The sequence below is a fragment of the Hoplias malabaricus genome, chromosome 14 (assembly GCF_029633855.1).
Source record: "Hoplias malabaricus isolate fHopMal1 chromosome 14, fHopMal1.hap1, whole genome shotgun sequence".
NCBI classification, from domain to species: Eukaryota; Metazoa; Chordata; class Actinopteri; order Characiformes; family Erythrinidae; genus Hoplias; species Hoplias malabaricus.
Genome location: NC_089813.1, coordinates 7,963,440 through 7,981,922, shown reverse-complemented (window position 1 = coordinate 7,981,922; position 18,483 = coordinate 7,963,440). Strand labels below are relative to the sequence as shown.

Genomic DNA, 18,483 nt, shown 5'->3' with positions numbered 1-18,483 from the left:
GGATGGATAGATAGATGGATTTGGATAGATAGATTTGGATGGATTTGGATAGATGGATTTGGATGGATTGATGGATAGAGATTTGGATAGATAAATAGATAGATAGATTTGGATGGATGGATAAGGATAGATAGATTTGGATAGGGTTCAGACAAGATGTTAGAACAGTTCTGTGTGGAGCGAGAGGTGCTGGTCAGATTTTACATCACAAGGCATGTCACAGATTAGATACCTTCCCAACGGCTGTGCTGTAATTTGTCCGTTTCAGGCAGCTCTCGTTGTTTTGAGCATTTAACCCCAACCCCAAATGGAAATTAACCTCTTCCTGTTCATGCAGGTGCGAGACCAATTGTGGTCGATCATAATGGACTCCGTGGTGCCCTCAGACAAAGGCAACTACACCTGTGTTGTGGAGAATAAATACGGCAGCATCAACCACACCTACCAGCTGGACGTTGTCGGTGAGTTCAACAGTTTTCAGTGTCTATATCTACATAGTGTTTTCAGTTAAAATAAAATATATAATAATATTTAATTTTTTAGACAAAGAATTTGGGCTATGATTTCACTGTCATCGCACCTTTGGAGCCAACCCTGTAGTGAACTGTCTCTCAGTTGTTAAATCTTGTCTGGTTTTAAATCACTGAATTGATCTTTGCCCTTCAAGGCTTCAGCTGATTAGTCAGGTGCTTGATGATCCTCAGAAAAGGGCTTGAGAAGCCAAGCACACCATTAACTGTGTTTAATCAAAGGTAAATGTGTGTTTGCCATGAAGGTAATGCAGTGTTAGTTCAATACCGTTAATGGCTAACACTGCTTCACGGGAGTAAACAGATGTAATGGTGGATCCTTCAAACTGTGCTCATGGCAGTGAGAAAAAACTGTGTGTAAATGGGTGTGTGTGTCAAGGACAGGATTGTTCTGTATTGATGGAGCATATTGAGTAGGACATTGGAAAGATGAAGTGTGTTTATTTGGATAGTCGTGTGTGTGTGAGAGCGGGAGAGTGAGTGGTTTTTGTCAGGATGAAGTCAGAGCATTTGGAATAAATTAGTACAGGCGTGCTGATTGGCTGGCACACTTGTGATTTACGCACACTGCGAGTGGCCCATAAATCAAAGCCACACCCCTCTGGACTCAAATCTTCTTAAAACAGGCCGTGACATCACTTAACCAAATAAGAATGCACCGCAAGAAATACTTGCACAAAACAACATTCAAATCTGTTTTGCTTTTTTTGTTTAGCGTCAGATGCTAATTTTGCTACACACCATCAGTTAGCATTGAGCACATTAATCGTCACACTTGCTGGTGACACTTTATCGTTGAGCAACATTCATAAGACTACATGACACGTCTATAAGGGATTTCTTGAGGCCTACTACATGAAACCTTAATTAAGGCTGCTTTGGTCATTTTGAAAGGCTGTTTGTTGTGACAGCTAGCAGCAAGGCTTTATATACGTCTATGGAGGTTTATGTCTCTTGTCATTAAAGGCTGTGTAGGTGCTTTTTTTGCCTTTCAAATAGCCCCTAATAAGTTGTACATCAGCAAGTGTTTTTTGCTCTTTACACTAGAAAATCTCATAAGACTATCGTGTAGGTGAGGTGAGCATACTTTAATCAAGATTAATCAATAGCTGCATTTTTTATTTTTATTGTGTTCAAAGTGCTTCTTTAATCACGCAGTTTACAACATGATAACCAGTGACTCTGAACTTCTAGAGCAAAACTACTGCTACTCCTTCTTCAAAACTTTCTTAAACCCTTTCTTAAACATCAGATAGGCTTTGGAGCAGCCACAGTCTGGAGGTTCAAAAGCTAGAGTCCTCATAGACTGTGTGGGAGATTATAATGGGATAAAGGATCAGTGTAATGTATGGCTTTAAACAGAGTGTGGAATGCGACTGAAGTATGGAAGACTTTCTGTGTGCCAAGGAGGTGTTATTTATACAGTTAACCCCCTCCCAGACTGCTAAGTAGTGGATGACTGCCCTTACCTTAGATGAGCAGTGTTGAAATAGGGCACTATTTGAGTAGACTGTAATCTAATCTCAAGATAGTCTGGCTGTAATGCATAATTGTTGTTGTTGGCTGCTTGTTAAGCTATCATTTTCACAACTAACATTTTTTTTCCCCCTCTTTTCTCGCCCCTGTGTGTGTTCCAGAGCGTTCCCCCCACAGGCCCATCCTTCAGGCTGGCCTTCCTGCAAATCGAACAGTGGTAGTGGGCAGCGATGTGGAGTTTGAGTGTAAAGTCTTCAGTGACCCTCAGCCTCACATCCAGTGGCTCAAACACATCGAGGTGAATGGCAGCAAAGTGGGGAGTGACGGGAACCCCTACGTCCGAGTATTAAAGGTGAAAACAAGCACTATTTTAATCAGTCTGCTTCACAGAATTTCATAATGCCCTAGGTAATTACATTTAATTTAATTATAATGAAATGTCTATGGGTTCACACGTTAAAAATGTCATAGATAATATAAATACAATGTTTAATTAAAAAAATTATGTACCTTTCAAGGCTAACAAACGTAAATCGGCTTTCTTTTGAAATGGGTTAAAATGTGCCTTATTCATTATGCAGAAGTGTCCACACTCTTTATGATGTCACAATGGTTGTATAGGTGTATACACAGTGTATGTTAAAGTATGTTTTTCTTGACGTAACTAAACATTCTGTTTTTGCAGCTAAGTTTTAAATATGAATTGAGTAGTAAACAGTACACTGTAAAAAAATATATTGTAAATTTTACAGTAAAATACTGGCAGCAGAGTTCCCAGCCATTTACCGTATTTTTACAGTAACACTACTGTATTTCAAATTTACAGCATATTACTGTAATTGAGTAATACAATAATTTACTGTAAATACTGTGATTTACAGTAAAATAGTGTAGCAGACTTGCTGTAAATTTACAGCAATTTTTTACAGTGTATGTTTTGAAACCTTAACAGCAGGTCTAAAAAAGAGAGGAAATATTCAAGTATTCATGATGTAGGCCCATCAAATATTCTTTTATTGCATTAAAAATATCTGATCTTGGGAAAAGTGCAATGGACTGCAATAGCTAGCCCAGCCTATTTGCTATGAATGTTAGCTATAGCTAAGGTACGTCATTGAAAACTTTAATGAAGATTAATAGCATGAATATTTTCCCTCTAAACACAATTTATTTTCCATTAAGCACAGCTAGGTTTTAGTTGCCAGGCACTTGATGATATGTAATATTATGTTAACCATTGTTTTAGGTTGTCGATTGTTTGCCCATGACATGTATGCCCATGTCCTATTTTCACTTTGTCTGCCACACTATTTGTCAAACTGCATCGTCTGGGGCGAACAATTCTGTCCGGAAACTGATCCAGATGAGGGGAAAATATGAGCCGCTTTCTTGGCCAACCATAATCCACTTTAACGGAAATGGCCCATTTACCCCACCTTGTCCCTATCTGGTCACTGCGGTAACCAGTGACAGTTGGGTTCTCCACCCACTTGGGTGATTTATTTATTTTTTTAACCTTGACCTCTGTTTGACCTCCGCAGCACTCTGGGGTCAACAGCTCGGACACGCAGGTGCTGACACTGTACAACGTGACGGAGGAGGAGAGTGGGGAGTATATTTGTAAAGTGTCCAATTATATAGGCCAAGCCAACCAATCAGCATGGCTCACCGTCACTAAATACGCCTCCACAGGTAAAACCCTCACCTACAGGAGCCTATAGGGGACAAAATGATGGAGACTGTAGGATAGACACAGGAGTTAGCAAATATTAGGTGCCAAAATTAACACATCCCTCCCTCCCTCCCTCCCTCCCGCCGTTTTTCCCTTGGTGCCCCGGACTGTGAATGATGCCATGGAAAAACCCAGCAGAGCTGACTGGAAGTGTTTGAGTTTGAATTTATATTGGACTCACTCATTCTTTTTTCTTTCTTCGTCCCCTGTTCCCCTGTGCCCTCCTAATAAGGGAACGTTTCATGCCCTCTGTTCTTTTGATTCAGAGTGTTATGGACTTGGTCAGAGACCAGGTCTCTGAACTTCTTCACCGAGCTGAAGGGGCTGTTTTTCCAACCAGTCATCTTCTCTCATGCTCGTTCTTGTCTCTTCTCTTTCTAACTTTTTTTTTTCTCACCCATTTTTCCCCACCCCCCTCTCTTTTCTCCATTTTCTTTTGTAGTCTTTTTTTAATCACTTAACTTTTTTTTTCTCTCTGCTGTTATTACTTCTTTTTTCTTTCTCTTACTCTCTCGTCTTCGATTCTTTCTCTCCTCCCTTTTTTGCCATATTTGCTCTTATTTTTCCAGTTCTTTCTCTCTTTCTCTCTCTCTCTATGCTGTCTTCTGTTTCTCTCAGTCTACATTTTTTTTCTCTTAGTCTCTTTCTTTCCTTCAGTTGTTCACACCTTGTTTTGTCGGTCTTGTTGTATGTTTACTCCTACTTTCCTCTTCTTCTGTTTCTGTTTAGTCTGTGTTGTTGTGTTGTGTTTATTGCCATTTTCTCAGAGTTCCCTCTCTGCTGGGTACAGTTCCATGAGGCCCATCTTGTGCATGTAGTGATGGACTGTAGGTGGGTCAACGTCCACCACACCTTTTCCAGATTTGATTCCTTGACCATAGGTGTGGGTTTCTTTAGCAGGTGGAGCGTTTTTTTTCCCTCCCTTTCTTTTTTTACTAACCAAGGTTTAATCATCAGCAGGTCAGCGCTGGAGCCAGCATCAACTGGGAGTATTATTACTATTACTCCTGGAAATACACCCTGGAAGGAAGCTTTCCATGATTATTCCAGTTTCTTCTTGTTCTTCTGGGTGCTCTTTCTCAAGAACTTGCTTTTTCTCCAACTTAGTCTCATCCCTCGATGAGAAACCTCTTATCTTCCTCTGTTTCTTCTGGGTTCTTTTCCGGTGGTCTCCTGCTTCATCCTCTGGTTCTTCTCTCTTAGACGGCAGGCCTCAACACCACGGATAAGGATATGGAGGTGCTGCAGCTCAGGAATGTGACTTTAGAGGACGAGGGGATGTACACCTGCTTGGCTGGCAACTCTATTGGCAATTCCCATCACTCTGCATGGTTGACTGTCTATGAAGGTATCTACGGTTCTTTTGGTGTCTTTTTCGGTTGACTTCTTTTCTCTCTCTCTTTCTCTTTGTCTGTTTACCACCAGTTCACACAAATGGCCTTTGTTCAGTTGCACCAGCCATAACAAAGCGCAAATTAAACTGGATTGCCAACAGTTTATATCAATAAGCTCAATTTAAGTTGTTTGTTTTGAAATTCCTGCCTTCAGAAATCCAGTAGGAAGCAACAGTTATGGTAACCAGACATCCAAAGTGTTTCCAGTCTCTAAATTGTGACGTGTCGCAGCCTCCAGTTCCTATCTAACACACTGAAAAGCAAACAAACTCTACAACGAATCAACCAATCACGAACCAAACCAATGATTATGAATTATAGAGTAATCAGGAAAACAACATCAGTACAGTTTCCCTTTAATAAACCAATCAGGAGCTGCTGCAACTATCTTTGCAGGCACAGATTATTTCAAGCCATAACAGTGGTGTAAGCCTTAGATAAATGAAACGCACAAAAGCTACATTTACACTGTTAGTAAACCCAGGGCTATTCAATCACTCTTCATATTGCTGGTCTGGAAGCATATGATTACTGTTTAGGTCTTTAATGAGGAGGCTGATATGGATGAAACTCGAAGTAAGATTGGGTTTACTCGTGGTTAACCCATGTCAACCCACTGTGGTGTTTGAATGCTATTGCTAGCCATATCCTTTACACTGGCCCAATCCTCCAGTTTGACCGTAGCGCCAGTTGTGATTGTGTTGCATCCGAAAAGGACCATCCTGTGTGGAGGCCACTTCCCCTGCGTGGTTCCACCACTCTTCCGTGATGTATGGAAGAAGGTTGAACCATGATGATGTTTTCTCTTCTTTCTCTTTTTGTTGAAATGGAACTAATGAGCCAAGACCAACCACTTCCACCATCTAAACTGAATTAGAGGTTCTTAATTAGATTCACTCGATGCCTGTTGTGGCATATCATTGTGGACTATGTTACAACATTGCTATTGCCTTTTTTTTGGTGCGTGTGTATGTCTTGGGCGTGGAGCATGGTGTGGATTACCACAAAGGATATTTATGACAGATTCCCTGTAAGGAAGTAAAAGAATAGAACCAGCTGTATTCAAAACTCACTTCTGTTGTAGGCCAACGGGCAGATGCTGTATAAAAAGTAGAGGGGACCATGTCCAAACCATTGTCTGTGGTATTCAACCTTATACTGCAGTTTCATGTATGGCATTTTTAAAATGCTATATTCCAAAGTATAGGCTGAAGCAGCATGAGCAGTATTACTCAAGGAATGTGGTATTGATCTGGCCTGGCTGTGTTCCATTTCTAAACTTTGTTTTCCTTTTTCTAATTAACATATTTCAGAAGTTTTCAAAATAACATCCAGGTTGAGCATGAAACTTGACAAAAACCGCCAAAGAGTGCACCATGCTGAAGTCATTTCTTTTTGAGAAATGAATACCCAGCATTCTCTTTGGGTTTGTGCTGATAAATGACCCCTTGAAGGGCTCAGGTCCATTTTAATACTTTGGAATGGATTTGGTTTATCAAGCTGTTTGTCAGTTAAAGCCTCAACACTGGGGAAAGCTGGGTACTTTTGTGTATATGGTGTTGGTGTTTAACTAAAATGGGGTTTTAGGACATGTCTCTTCCTGTTCTTTGGCAGTTGCTTTCCAAAAATACTTTAGATTTGAAGTCCAACATTGACCATTACACAACAGTACAGTCACATCCAATAAGAACACACTGAGTTTTATTTTGTTAGCATCTGTTTAGCTATGATTCAGACAATGTGTGTTGTATTTTTGTGAGGAATTGTTCATGCATTGTTCATTGTTGGGTTTTTTTGGGTCCTGAGTACACATATCCAATTCTTATTAAACCAGAGCCTTAAGGCTACAGAAAATGACTTCCTTAGACTAAGAAATGGCTTTATCATCCAGATTTATCATGTAACATTAGCCCATGACCTAGCTGGCTTATTATGCACTGCTGACATGTACCATCTCCTGGATTTACAGGAGAATACAGCCTCCTGGCCAACACATGCCAATGAATATAGTTTATGTTCCAGTTTATAGTTTATCTTAAATGCCCACCTTAAATCAAGCCGCCTTCTTTTCTGCTTATGTAACAGTTTACATAGGGACATTTTTTGGTCTTATCTGTAGGTGAAGGCTGCCAAGTGTCATGAGCAGTAGTTTCCTTCTCTCTGCCACTGCATAAGCAGAAGAATGTGGGCTGAAACCTGATGCTTGAAAGACGTGATTATGGTGCTACAATAGGAGTTTGTGCTCTATGCGGTGTGGCAGTCATGTTAAAGACTCGGAGCATGCTTTTTTTCCCCCCTTTGCACTCCTTGGGGTTTGTGTATCTTTGTTTGGTTGAGTGTGTTTTGGGTGGGTTTGGTGGTCTTGTTTGGGGTGGGGGCTGGGAGGTGGTTATGTCGGGTTTTTGGGACGTATTGGCAACAAAGCAAGAGTCCCAACCTCACTCTTGGACAGCCGGTGTTAATGCAGCACTCCTAGCAAAAGCCCAAAAAGCATAAATTTACATTCATCCATGGTCTTTCCACAAGGAATCCAGTAAAGGATAAAGTGCTAATTTGCACCCGATAGCCAGCAAAAACACTAACTCCTCCAAGAATGTGGTTGTAGGCTAAGAACACCCTGCAAACCAAAGAGCATTCCAATGGTTAGAAGATGGAGAGGTCTATATCAGCAAAGGCCAATCTGTCCCATGGTTCAACAGCTCTAAACCCTGGCCCTGGAACTTGATTTGCTTTACGAATTTTGTATGGTAAATGATTTGATGAAGAAAAAAGAGCTAGTCATTCTTGTGGAAATGTTTCCTTTAGCAGTGACAAAATTAAGACAATATTTTTGTAGTGTATCAATATTTTCATTATTAAAAACATGAATATTTTATAGGTACTGTTTCAAATCTTTCACAACAGGTGTCAGTGTTGCTTGTGATTGGGTGTGGATTTTCTGTGGGTTTTTCTTCTTCTTAAATAAGAAAGAGCTCTTAATCTTAAAGTAAAATGTGTATCCTCGAATAGATAAATAGCCAGGGCCCCAGGACCAGGGTTAGGAACCATTGCCATTAAGGGATTTACTTTGGCTCTTTATGAGGCCAAGTTCATCACCCACTGTCATCTCGTTGTGTGCCGCACCCTCATGGCTTTTCCTCCCGAGCAGCCGTCCCCCCGACACCGCTGCCCAACCAGACTTACCTGGAGGTCCTCATCTACTGCGTGGGCTTCTTCCTCATCTGCATGATGGTGGTCATCGCTGTCCTGGTGAAAATGCACAGCACCGCCAAGAAGAGCGACTTCAACAGCCAGATGGCTGTCCACAAACTGGCCAAGAGCATCCCACTGCGCAGACAGGTAACAGAAAGTAGATAGGGGGTTTGATCTACTCTACTACCAAACACATTCAGCTCTGACAGGTTCAGGAAGTGTTGATATAAATAATGTTTCTATGATTGAGTCAACAATGTTGTTCCTCAACCTCCCAGTGAATTTACAGGGTTTGTTCTACAGAAGGTAGGTGCAAATATGTCAAGGACAACACGGTTCCGGGGGGGGGGGGGGGGGGGGGCACTCGGAACATTTCTATGATTAAATAATAGCAGTAATTATATTGATATTTATTTATATCACAAAACTGTTGCTAATTCCATGCACTGGATGGTGATAGGGTTGATATTTACTCACTAGGTTGAAGAAGTCTGTCCATTCACTAGTAGAATTACCAAGGTATTAGTTGGCAGGGTATTTTTTGAGGGTGAGATTGTAGCAGAAAAACAATGCAACTGTTTTAAATCACACCATAAACCAGTGCTTTTCGGATTTAAAAAGAAAATATTGAGGAAACTATATTGTGTTTAAACCGTTAGGTGTTTTGCCTGAACTTAATGGTTGAATGTGGAGTTGTAGACTGTGCTCTGTGCAGTACTGTGGTGTGGAGAGTAAGTTGAAGTGTCTCTGTGCAGGTGTCTGTGGACTCCAGCTCCTCTCTGCACTCAGGGGCTTTGCTGGTCAAACCATCCAGGCTTTCTTCCAGTGGCTCCCCCATGCTCTCAGGGGTCTCTGAATACGAACTGCCCCAGGACCCCCGCTGGGAACTACCTCGAGACAAGTAATACACACATGCATACGTGCACATCCACTTGGGTTCAATGATTTTGTCAACTGAATTCAGTTTAATCTTTCGCGTTCTCTCTCTTCTCTCTCTTTACAGGCTGGTGCTGGGGAAGCCTCTGGGTGAGGGCTGCTTTGGCCAGGTGGTCATGGGAGAGGTTCTGGGAATGGACAAAGACAAACCCAACCGCATTACCAAAGTTGCTGTCAAGATGCTGAAATGTGAGTGATTTTGAGAATTTGTTACCGTAAACTGAAGCACAAATCTGGACATGATGGAACCCAGATGATGTCCTTCTCCAAACAGAACTTGATGAGGGCAGTTTTGTTTACATCTGGATGCCACTTCTGTATTTTTTTTTATTTCCGTTGTGGGAAAGATGTCTTCCCAAGAGCATAAACTTAGACTGAGTCATTCATTCTCATCAGTATTCTGTGGTTGAGCTGCATTGTCTTTTCCTACAGTGCCTTTAGCTGGGTGGGCTATCATTTTTAAAAGTCTAAGGGTTTTTTGTTGTTGTTGTTGATGATGATGAAGCTGCTTACCCTCATCCCCTCACATTAAAGCGAATGGAGACCACCACTCATGGATTAGAATAATGAGAAAAATCCACCCAAGAATATATATCACTCTGGGATGTGTCTCTGGGCTGAAGAGTTGAAGGTTGCGTGACCTGTCACTGCTGGATACCTGTGTTAATTATGGTCTTTTTCCTTTTTTTTTATAAATCCTTTTTAGCTGATGCCACAGAGAAGGACCTGTCAGACCTGATCTCTGAGATGGAGATGATGAAGATCATTGGCAAGCACAAGAACATCATCAACCTGCTGGGAGCCTGCACTCAGGACGGTGAGAGGCTTTGCTGGTGTGATGGAGTGATTGATGAAGCACTGAGGTCAAGTCAGAATGGGGATCAATAGAATGGATGGAGGTCAATAGACCCTAATTTGGCAGGGCATGTTTTTTTTTTTTTTTTCAAGATTGCCAAAGACATATTGTGACTGGTGTCTATATTTGGAATATGATTGAACTTTCAAGTTGTTCAGTACAGTAATCCCTCGCTACTTCGCGGTTTTTCTTTCGCGGATTCGCTACTTTGCGGGTTTTTTCAAGGGGGCTTTATTATTATTTACATGTATTGTTCACGTCCACATCCGAAATGAATGAAATGAATGAATGAGTGAAATTTACTGACGCTGAATCACAGCTTAGTAATGACTCTATTAAAGAAACTGGTAGGATATCACATGTAGTTCCAGCTGAAAAACATTAGAGAATGACTGTTTAATGCTAAGGGTGGGTTGTTAACAGTAACAGGGAGGGTTTTAAAAGTCCAAATACTCGTTAAATAGATAAATATCTTTCCTCTACTTCGCGGAAATTCGTTTTTCGCGGGTGGTCTTGGAACGCATCCCCCGCGAACAACGAGGGATCACTGTACTCTATAAAACACCCCTGCGTGATATCTTTCAGGTCCTCTTTACGTGATCGTGGAGTTTGCCTCTAAGGGGAACCTGCGGGAGTATCTGAGGGCGCGTCGTCCTCCGGGGATGGAGTACTGCTACAACCCTGACCAGGTTCCTGTAGAGAACATGTCCATCAAAGACCTGGTGTCCTGCGCCTATCAGGTGGCCCGCGGTATGGAGTACCTGGCGTCCAAGAAGGTCAGAAATCCCGTTCCGTCTTTTCTTATGTGTGTAATGCTACAGTTAAAGTCAGAGCTCCACGGTTGTATTAATTGCGTGTGTCTCTTTTGATGTTCAGTGTATCCACAGAGATCTGGCAGCTCGTAATGTTCTTGTAACCGAGGACAACGTGATGAAGATAGCAGACTTTGGCTTGGCCAGAGACATCCATCATATTGACTACTACAAGAAAACCACCAATGTAAGTGGGCCATGACACACTGATTTTTCACTTTCACGTTTGTCGTTCCTAGAACTAAACACTCGTCCTCGTGCACTGAGCTGTTGTGTTTGAAACATTCAGCTTTTGAGGGGTTTCATCGTGTATTACCTCAACAGTTGGTTTACAGTGTATTACAGCAGACAAAATTAATCAATTGTGCAGCGATGAAGAGGTTAAACAGTTCAGGGCCCAGTTTCCCAAAAATGTCTTAGGATAGAGAGATACTTGTTTGACCATGCGTTCACGTAGACGGCCGACTGACTCGCTATAGACTTCCAAGTACAGGGGTTGGACAATGAAAGTGAAACACCTGGTTTTAGACCACAGTAATTTATTAGTATGGTGTAGGGCCTCCTTTTGCGGCCAATACAGAGTCAATTCGTCTTGGGAATGACATACACAAGTCCTGCACAGTGGTCAGAGAGATTATAAGCCATTCTTCTTGCAGGATAGTGGCCAGGTCTCTACGTGATGCTGGTGGAGGAAAACGTTTCCTGACTCGCTCCTCCAAAACACCCCAAAGTGGCTCAATAATATTTAGATCTGGTGACTGTGCAGGCCATGGGAGATGTTCAACTTCACTTTCATGTTCATCAAACCAGTCTTTCACCAGTCTTGCTGTGTGTATTGGTGCATTGTCGTCCTGATACACGGCGCCGCCTTCAGGACACAATGTTTGAACCACTGGATGCACATGGTCTTACTGGTGCAATGTGCAGTTAATGAAGATTGGCCACCAGGCTGCTCCAATTTAGCCATGAAACCTCCCACACTACAATGACAGGTGTTTCAGGTTCATTGTCTTATCCCTTTCCAATTAAAGTTCTGCAAAAAGTACTGACTGAATCTCTCTCATCTCAGGGTCGTTTGCCAGTGAAGTGGATGGCTCCTGAAGCTCTGTTTGACCGTATCTACACGCACCAGAGCGATGTGTAAGTCTTCGTTCTGTTCTAACAGGATGTATGGGTACTGTCTGCACTGTTGAGATCCTCAATGATGTTTTTCTCTCTGATGCAGGTGGTCTTTCGGGGTGCTGCTGTGGGAAATCTTTACTCTCGGTGGTTCTCCATATCCAGGTGTTCCTGTGGAGGAGCTCTTCAAACTGCTAAAGGAGGGCCACCGCATGGACCGCCCCTCAACATGCACCCATGAACTGTAAGAGGACTTACATTAAACAAACAAATAGCTGTTGATGTGGTTTGTGAATTTAGCGTATGCTAATTGGTCTCCATCTTCCTCATGCTGTCCCTGTCTGCACTTGTAAACTTCTTATCTCCTTCTCCTCTCTCAGGTATATGATGATGAGGGACTGCTGGCACGCTGTTCCTTCTCAGAGACCCACCTTTAAACAGCTGGTCGAGGACCTGGATCGCACTCTCTCAATGACTTCCAATCAGGTGAGATCTACTGTGTTCAAGCTTTCCAATGTTGTCAAATTTGATCTATTTTGCCGAACAGTAATCATGAGGTCACATATTCACGCTTCTATGTCCATGTCTCTGTTTTATTCAGGAGTATCTCGACCTGTCCGTGTCTCTGGACCAGTATTCTCCCAGTTTCCCCGACACGCGCAGCTCCACCTGTTCTTCCGGTGAAGATTCCGTCTTCTCTCACGATCCTGGCGCTGATGAGCCCTGCCTGCCCAAGTTCCCCCCTCATCCCAACCGTGGAGTGGCTTTCAAAAAGCGCTGAGAAACATACACACACACAGACACACTCACACAGCCCCCCCACACACACACACTGATTCCCCCTCTGACCCTGACCCACCTGCCACCTGAGTGTGTGCCAGAGCTGGACTTTACTCATGAACTCTCAGGAGACATGCTTGACTATAGTGCACACTACAGAGTGGACAAAACGGTTCGGGACATGACCCTTGTTCGGAACTTTAACACTTAGCCTCTTACGGCTAGGAGAGCATCGGCTCGTCGTTTCCAGACACCCCTCCCTCAGCAGATGGTGTGGACAAGTTTAGGGCACTTGGAAAGAGAGACTTTTATTCTATCCCCTCCCAGGACTTTTAAAAAAAAAAAAAAAAAAAAAGGGGGAATAATTACAGACTGGTACGAGTATTTTTGGATTCTTCATTCTGGACCTATCGATTTTGCTCTGGTCTTCTGTTCCCAAACCAAACTCCCTTTTTAAGAAGCTTCTATCACGTTCTGGACTGTCCAAAAGTATTCTAACAATGGATTGTTACAACAGTAAAGTCATTTTGATCTCGTGGCTTTCTTGTAAATACAGTTAGAAATTTATAAATATGAATATATATATTTACACTCCTCTTATTTTTATTACACTCATTGACTTTTTTGTTTTGTTTGTTTTGTTTTTTTTTCTCTACCTGGATGTCCAGTGATTAAAGGGGGGGGGTTCTTTGGAAAGGGACAAAAGAATTCTATGGAAGTGTTAGCTGGCCAGTTTTTTTTTATTTTTCCTTTTTTTTTTTTTGTTTAGTTTTTTGTTCTGTATCGATGATGCAGGTAAGCTAATGTAGCTCCAGCCCGCTGCTAGCTTTTCGATGGCGTTCACTCCATCCTCGAGTCAACGAGTTAAGCTACATAATAGTACGCTACTATTGTTTAGTAGAGATCATTCCCACTTGTAGTGGTTGCTCTTTTCTTCTGTATTAAGGTAGTCAGCATTTCAGAGTTGGTACTTTTTTTGTCCTAAGGTACTTGTCTTAAGTAATTATGGTTGGAAAAATGGAAATGTCCTATGAATTCAAACCTATCTCCACAATTTGGTTAAAATCAGCTCGGCAGAAAACAATCTGAACAACTGTAAAATGCTTTTCCCGTGTTAATGGATCGACCGCATAAAAGCGAAGACGGCGTCCTCCCCGTAATGGGGAAAGATTTGCGGATCACTTATGTCACTGTAAAAGGATTACATTGAATAAAAATGCTATTGAAAACCAAGCGGGAGCTTTCACAGTTTGAGACGAACTTCATAAACAACCTCGTAAATATCGGTTACCCTAGCGGGGCTGTGATATAAAGTGTATTATGGAGGGTTCCAGTCCCTCTTTGGTTAGTGAGGGTTTTCAGTGCCAATTCAGTATGCTAATTCAGGCAGGGATGAGGGTAGCTGTTAGTGTTATTTATAGCTGGATGTACGAGAATGACTGCACTACTAAGATGCATCAAATCAGGGTCCACACTTACCAGCGGCTACTGGCTCCCTACCAGCGAGTGATGCATCAGAACAACAGCCAAACCCCCACCGACCCACCCTCCCTTCCCCATAGCAACGGACAAGCGTTCCTTAACCAAATGACACACCTCTACCCCGCTGTCCAGTATTAGCTTTTACTGCCGCGGTCATCAAAGGTTGCCAACGAGACGGCTGTGAGAATACAGCTGAAGGTGGTAGGAGCAAAGAAGACTTTAAATTTAACAAGTGTCAATCCCAGAGAGGTGAAAATACAAGCTGTTTTATTGGAAGGTAGCTGTATATTATAATGTACTGTGATAAAATATAGCTGCTCTCTGTGGGACGGTTAAGTACGGTAACTCTGGGAGATATATTCTCTACATGACAAGGGTATTTTCAACTGCAGAGAGGATTCCCCCTTATGGAGGGGATATGGAATTTTATTTTTGCTCACTTCTATTATATAGAATATATGCATGAAGGTCTCCGTTTATCCTTGCAATTTAAAAGCAGAGGGCAAGTAGAAGTCCAGAAAACTGTGGACATTCACTATATGTTTCTATGTTAGCGCCCCAAATGGATATTGATTTTTCCTGAGTTGTGTCCTTATGGTCTAAATGTAAATACAGTAATATGCAGATTTGAGACGAGGCTTTGGCTGGTAGGGTGTTTTTGAGTTGAAGGGCAAGTGATCTGGCCACCAGCTGGATGAGTGATGGGGAACAGCAGAATCACACACACACACACACACTGATAGCAGCTGCCAAATGAATGAGTCTGGCTCAGGGAAATAAGTGAATCAAGCAATGAATCAGCCCGGATTGCACTTCAGCATTAAAGATGCACAGGGTGATCTACTTAAAACACCAAACAATTCTGAGGCTCAATAAAAAATTGAGTGAATCCACAAACATAACATTTAAAATGTAGATGTATATTTGGACTAAATTTAATAAATGGAAATTTCATTAAATATAATGGTTACCATAGAAACTATTAGCTTTCTGAAAAATTATGATTGACATCTCTCAGACAGCACAATCATCTCTAAATGTTCCCATCTCCCTCCAAAACCTTTATTTGGAAGCTTAACATTTAGAACAGGAAGTGTTAGTGTTACAGGAAGCGTTACAGGAAGCGTTTGGTTAAGAAAACAAATAATAATAATAAAAATAAATAAATAAAACTGGCTAGGTTTTCAGGTCGAGCTAACACTAGAGCTAACTGGTACCGGATGTTCGAGGACTAGATTTCTAGTAGTGAAAAATGTTCCAATAGGTAGGTTTCTCAGGGAAATGTGTTATATTTTATATCTTTCCAGAACTAGCTAAGAACAGATAGAGCAGTCTGTGTTATGACAAGTTGTGCTACCTTGTCGAAATGTGCTACTTTGCAGCTCTGCACATGCTCAGACCAAATTTTTTAATTTTTGCATGTGTTTTTCTTGTTAAATCTTTTTTTTTTCCTCTCTGGTGCATTACACAATTGTAGTTTACTCATTTGCTGGAGTGTTCCACATCTTTACATGGCAAATTAAATGTACAAAACTATAAAACCATATCTTATCACCATAAGAAGCTTATAATTTCTTAAATAAGTGGATTTGGGAAGCATCTTCTGATACACTACATTTAGCTTAACAACGGTTTTATTTAAACAACTGTACGTATAAAAGTACACTAAGGCAGCACATTTCGACAAGGTAGCAAGACGCATCAGAACACCCAGCCATATCTCTGCTCTTTCACAAATTTGAGCTAAACATCAAATTAGGATTTATTTTAATTGTTTTCCTGCTTATAGTTTAAAGGAACACTAGGTATCACAGCTTCAAAGTCATTGTGATGCTCCACTGACCTGTAATAGTGAGAACAGAGCCTCTGTGGTTGCTACTCTGGGCTCAGCACTGCAGAAACTGCCCTGTGTAACCTTTGCAGTACTTACTACTCGGCCGCTCCAATCACTGTGCCCCATGCACAAGGACTCGCGCCTGAAGAGACACACGGTGGGAGCTGGAAGAAGCTGGAAGGCAAACCAGAGTGACTATCTGTGTAGCTGTTGTGAATGAGACATGAGGTAGGTGGGTGATGTAGTTTAGCAAGGCCTTGTGCTCCTCTGTATGTATCACTTATCAAGCCATGTGCACTTTGGTGTTTTAGGGGAATGGATTAGGAATAAGGTGTGAATAAAAAGGGTGGCACTGTTTTGGTTGGTATTTTTTTTTTCAAAATAATAGCTTGCCACTGGTTTCTACAAAAATATCACATCGACTCCAGCTTTAAGATGAAACACTATTGTACATCTTACAATTTCCTACAATGCAACACAGATCCTGTGTTAAATATTAACACCCACTCCTTGCCCTGTAACTAACGCACTACACCCTGCACACACCCATCCATTCCCCACCATCTGCTCAATACAATGATATAACTCACTTAGCATCCCACACTTCTATTTGACACTGCCATTAGATGGACAGCTCTCTTAGATCCACAGCACCCTTAATAACCACAGCAGAGGAGAGAGACAGGCCAGTACAACATCGCGTCTTCTGCTAGTAAATACAATTTTTGTAGTTTGGTGGAAAGCTAATGTTTTATTAATTCACTTTTTAATCTAAAAATAGTTAACATAAAAGTGACATTTACTAAAACAAACAAAAATAATCATTCTTTATTTTACTTCACAATTTTTCAACCTCTCTTTTTCAGACGATAGAAATTCATACCCGTCTAGCCAATATTTAGCATTGTCCATTGGCCTTGTTACTGAGAATATACCAGCTTTGTGCACTTTTGAACATGTGTGTTCAAAACTGGTGCTGCTTGAATATAATTTTATTTAGAAGAGCTGTCTACAAATTTTTATTATATACTGTAGCAGTGGCGCTAGCAACCGGGCTAGCATCTATGCTACAATTTTGTGTCTTATGGATATGAAACAAGCAGCACTTTGTGGAGTGTAGTGGGTAACGAGTGTCCTCCATGCTGCAGACAGGGCTCAAATCCCAGTTTGGGCAAGAACTCAACTATAGTCTAGGTGAAAACCCCTACACTTGCATTAACCATTCTTTGAAACATGATTAAAGTTGTGAGTCGATAACAGTGTCTGCCAAATACCACAGATGTAAATATAAGTAGCTAAGTATATGTTATCTGTCTCTGGCTAAAAGGGAACATCTTCAACAACCAGATAGTGTCTGTATTCTGGGTTATCTCTTGTTTTGGGAGGGTTCTTTATAGATAAACTAAGTGAAAGTTCTGGGGGTTGTTGGGGGGGAAAAGGTCATTACAAGATAAAGCAGAACTTATCTTTGTGAGTGAACAACCCAGTCTTGCACCTATTTGAAATATAGTTCCATACATGAAATCCACACTCATTTATGCAACTATTTCACAAATAGGTGTAAGACTGGTCTGGAGTGAAGGCACTGAGCTACAACAAAACCCAAAACATGCTAACTAGTGGCGATACCGCATTTAGCCAAGCAGCTAACAGCTAAAAGGCTGGAGTTAGCATTATGTAGGTACTTAAGCAGACATATCTGTGTTCAGAATGATTACCAACAACCCACACACACAAATAAAAACATGGGACATATCACATAAAACCTAGGATGTGTAATTATTTTTACTTGAAAAATGTGAGGAGAAAAATTCTAGTGTTGGATGGAGGGTTATGAAGACCCTTAGCATTGGCTACGTTCCCTGTAGAGATGGAACTCCATTCAATACCTTTTGGATGCACTGGAGAGAATTTTGTGAATCAATACTTATTATCCAGTCACATATATACTGGGTATATTTTCAATTAGAAAGTATATTAATGTAAAGTTTAAAGTGCTTCAATGTTGGGTGCGTCACAACAACTTATTCTAGCTTTATAAACAGGGCCGTGTAATTTGGGTGGAAAAAGCACCCCCCTAAACATCTCTTTAACTAATTCTCAACTGCAGATCTTGCGAAATGTGTTTTCACCCAGCTCACTGCATCTGACAGATGTGTGAAAAGGACGAGAGGAATCTGAAGCTGAATGGCCTGCTCGAGCCTTTTCAGGGTGTGTGTGTGTGTGTGTGTGTGTGTGTGTGTGTGTGTGCTGATGACAGGGGTCCGCACGGGGTCCAGGCACTGGACTGGAAATGACAGCAGGGTCACACCAGGGCCATTACGTGTCAATCAATCTGAA

The 18,483-nt window shown here is 41.5% G+C and overlaps 1 protein-coding gene across 3 annotated transcripts in view; it reads left to right on the top strand.

Moving 5' to 3' along the window:
* The window catches only part of fgfr1a (fibroblast growth factor receptor 1a), a 44,114-nt gene extending 28,724 nt beyond the window's left edge, over positions 1-15,390 (top strand). The window contains exons 6-18 of one of the 3 annotated variants that reach the window (XM_066644932.1): positions 338-461; positions 2,168-2,358; positions 3,548-3,698; positions 8,281-8,471; positions 9,080-9,225; positions 9,328-9,449; positions 9,967-10,077; positions 10,702-10,892; positions 10,993-11,115; positions 11,998-12,068; positions 12,154-12,291; positions 12,428-12,533; positions 12,649-15,390. In XM_066644932.1, coding sequence (XP_066501029.1) covers positions 338-461; positions 2,168-2,358; positions 3,548-3,698; positions 8,281-8,471; positions 9,080-9,225; positions 9,328-9,449; positions 9,967-10,077; positions 10,702-10,892; positions 10,993-11,115; positions 11,998-12,068; positions 12,154-12,291; positions 12,428-12,533; positions 12,649-12,828 — 1,845 coding nt within the window. In that variant the 3' untranslated portion in view covers positions 12,829-15,390. Of the gene's footprint in view, positions 1-337; positions 462-2,167; positions 2,359-3,547; positions 3,699-4,941; positions 5,087-8,280; positions 8,479-9,079; positions 9,226-9,327; positions 9,450-9,966; positions 10,078-10,701; positions 10,893-10,992; positions 11,116-11,997; positions 12,069-12,153; positions 12,292-12,427; positions 12,534-12,648 lie in introns of all 3 variants that reach the window. The other 2 variants (XM_066644931.1, XM_066644933.1) reach the window with 2 other exon arrangements.
* The last annotated feature ends 3,093 nt before the right edge of the window (positions 15,391-18,483 follow it).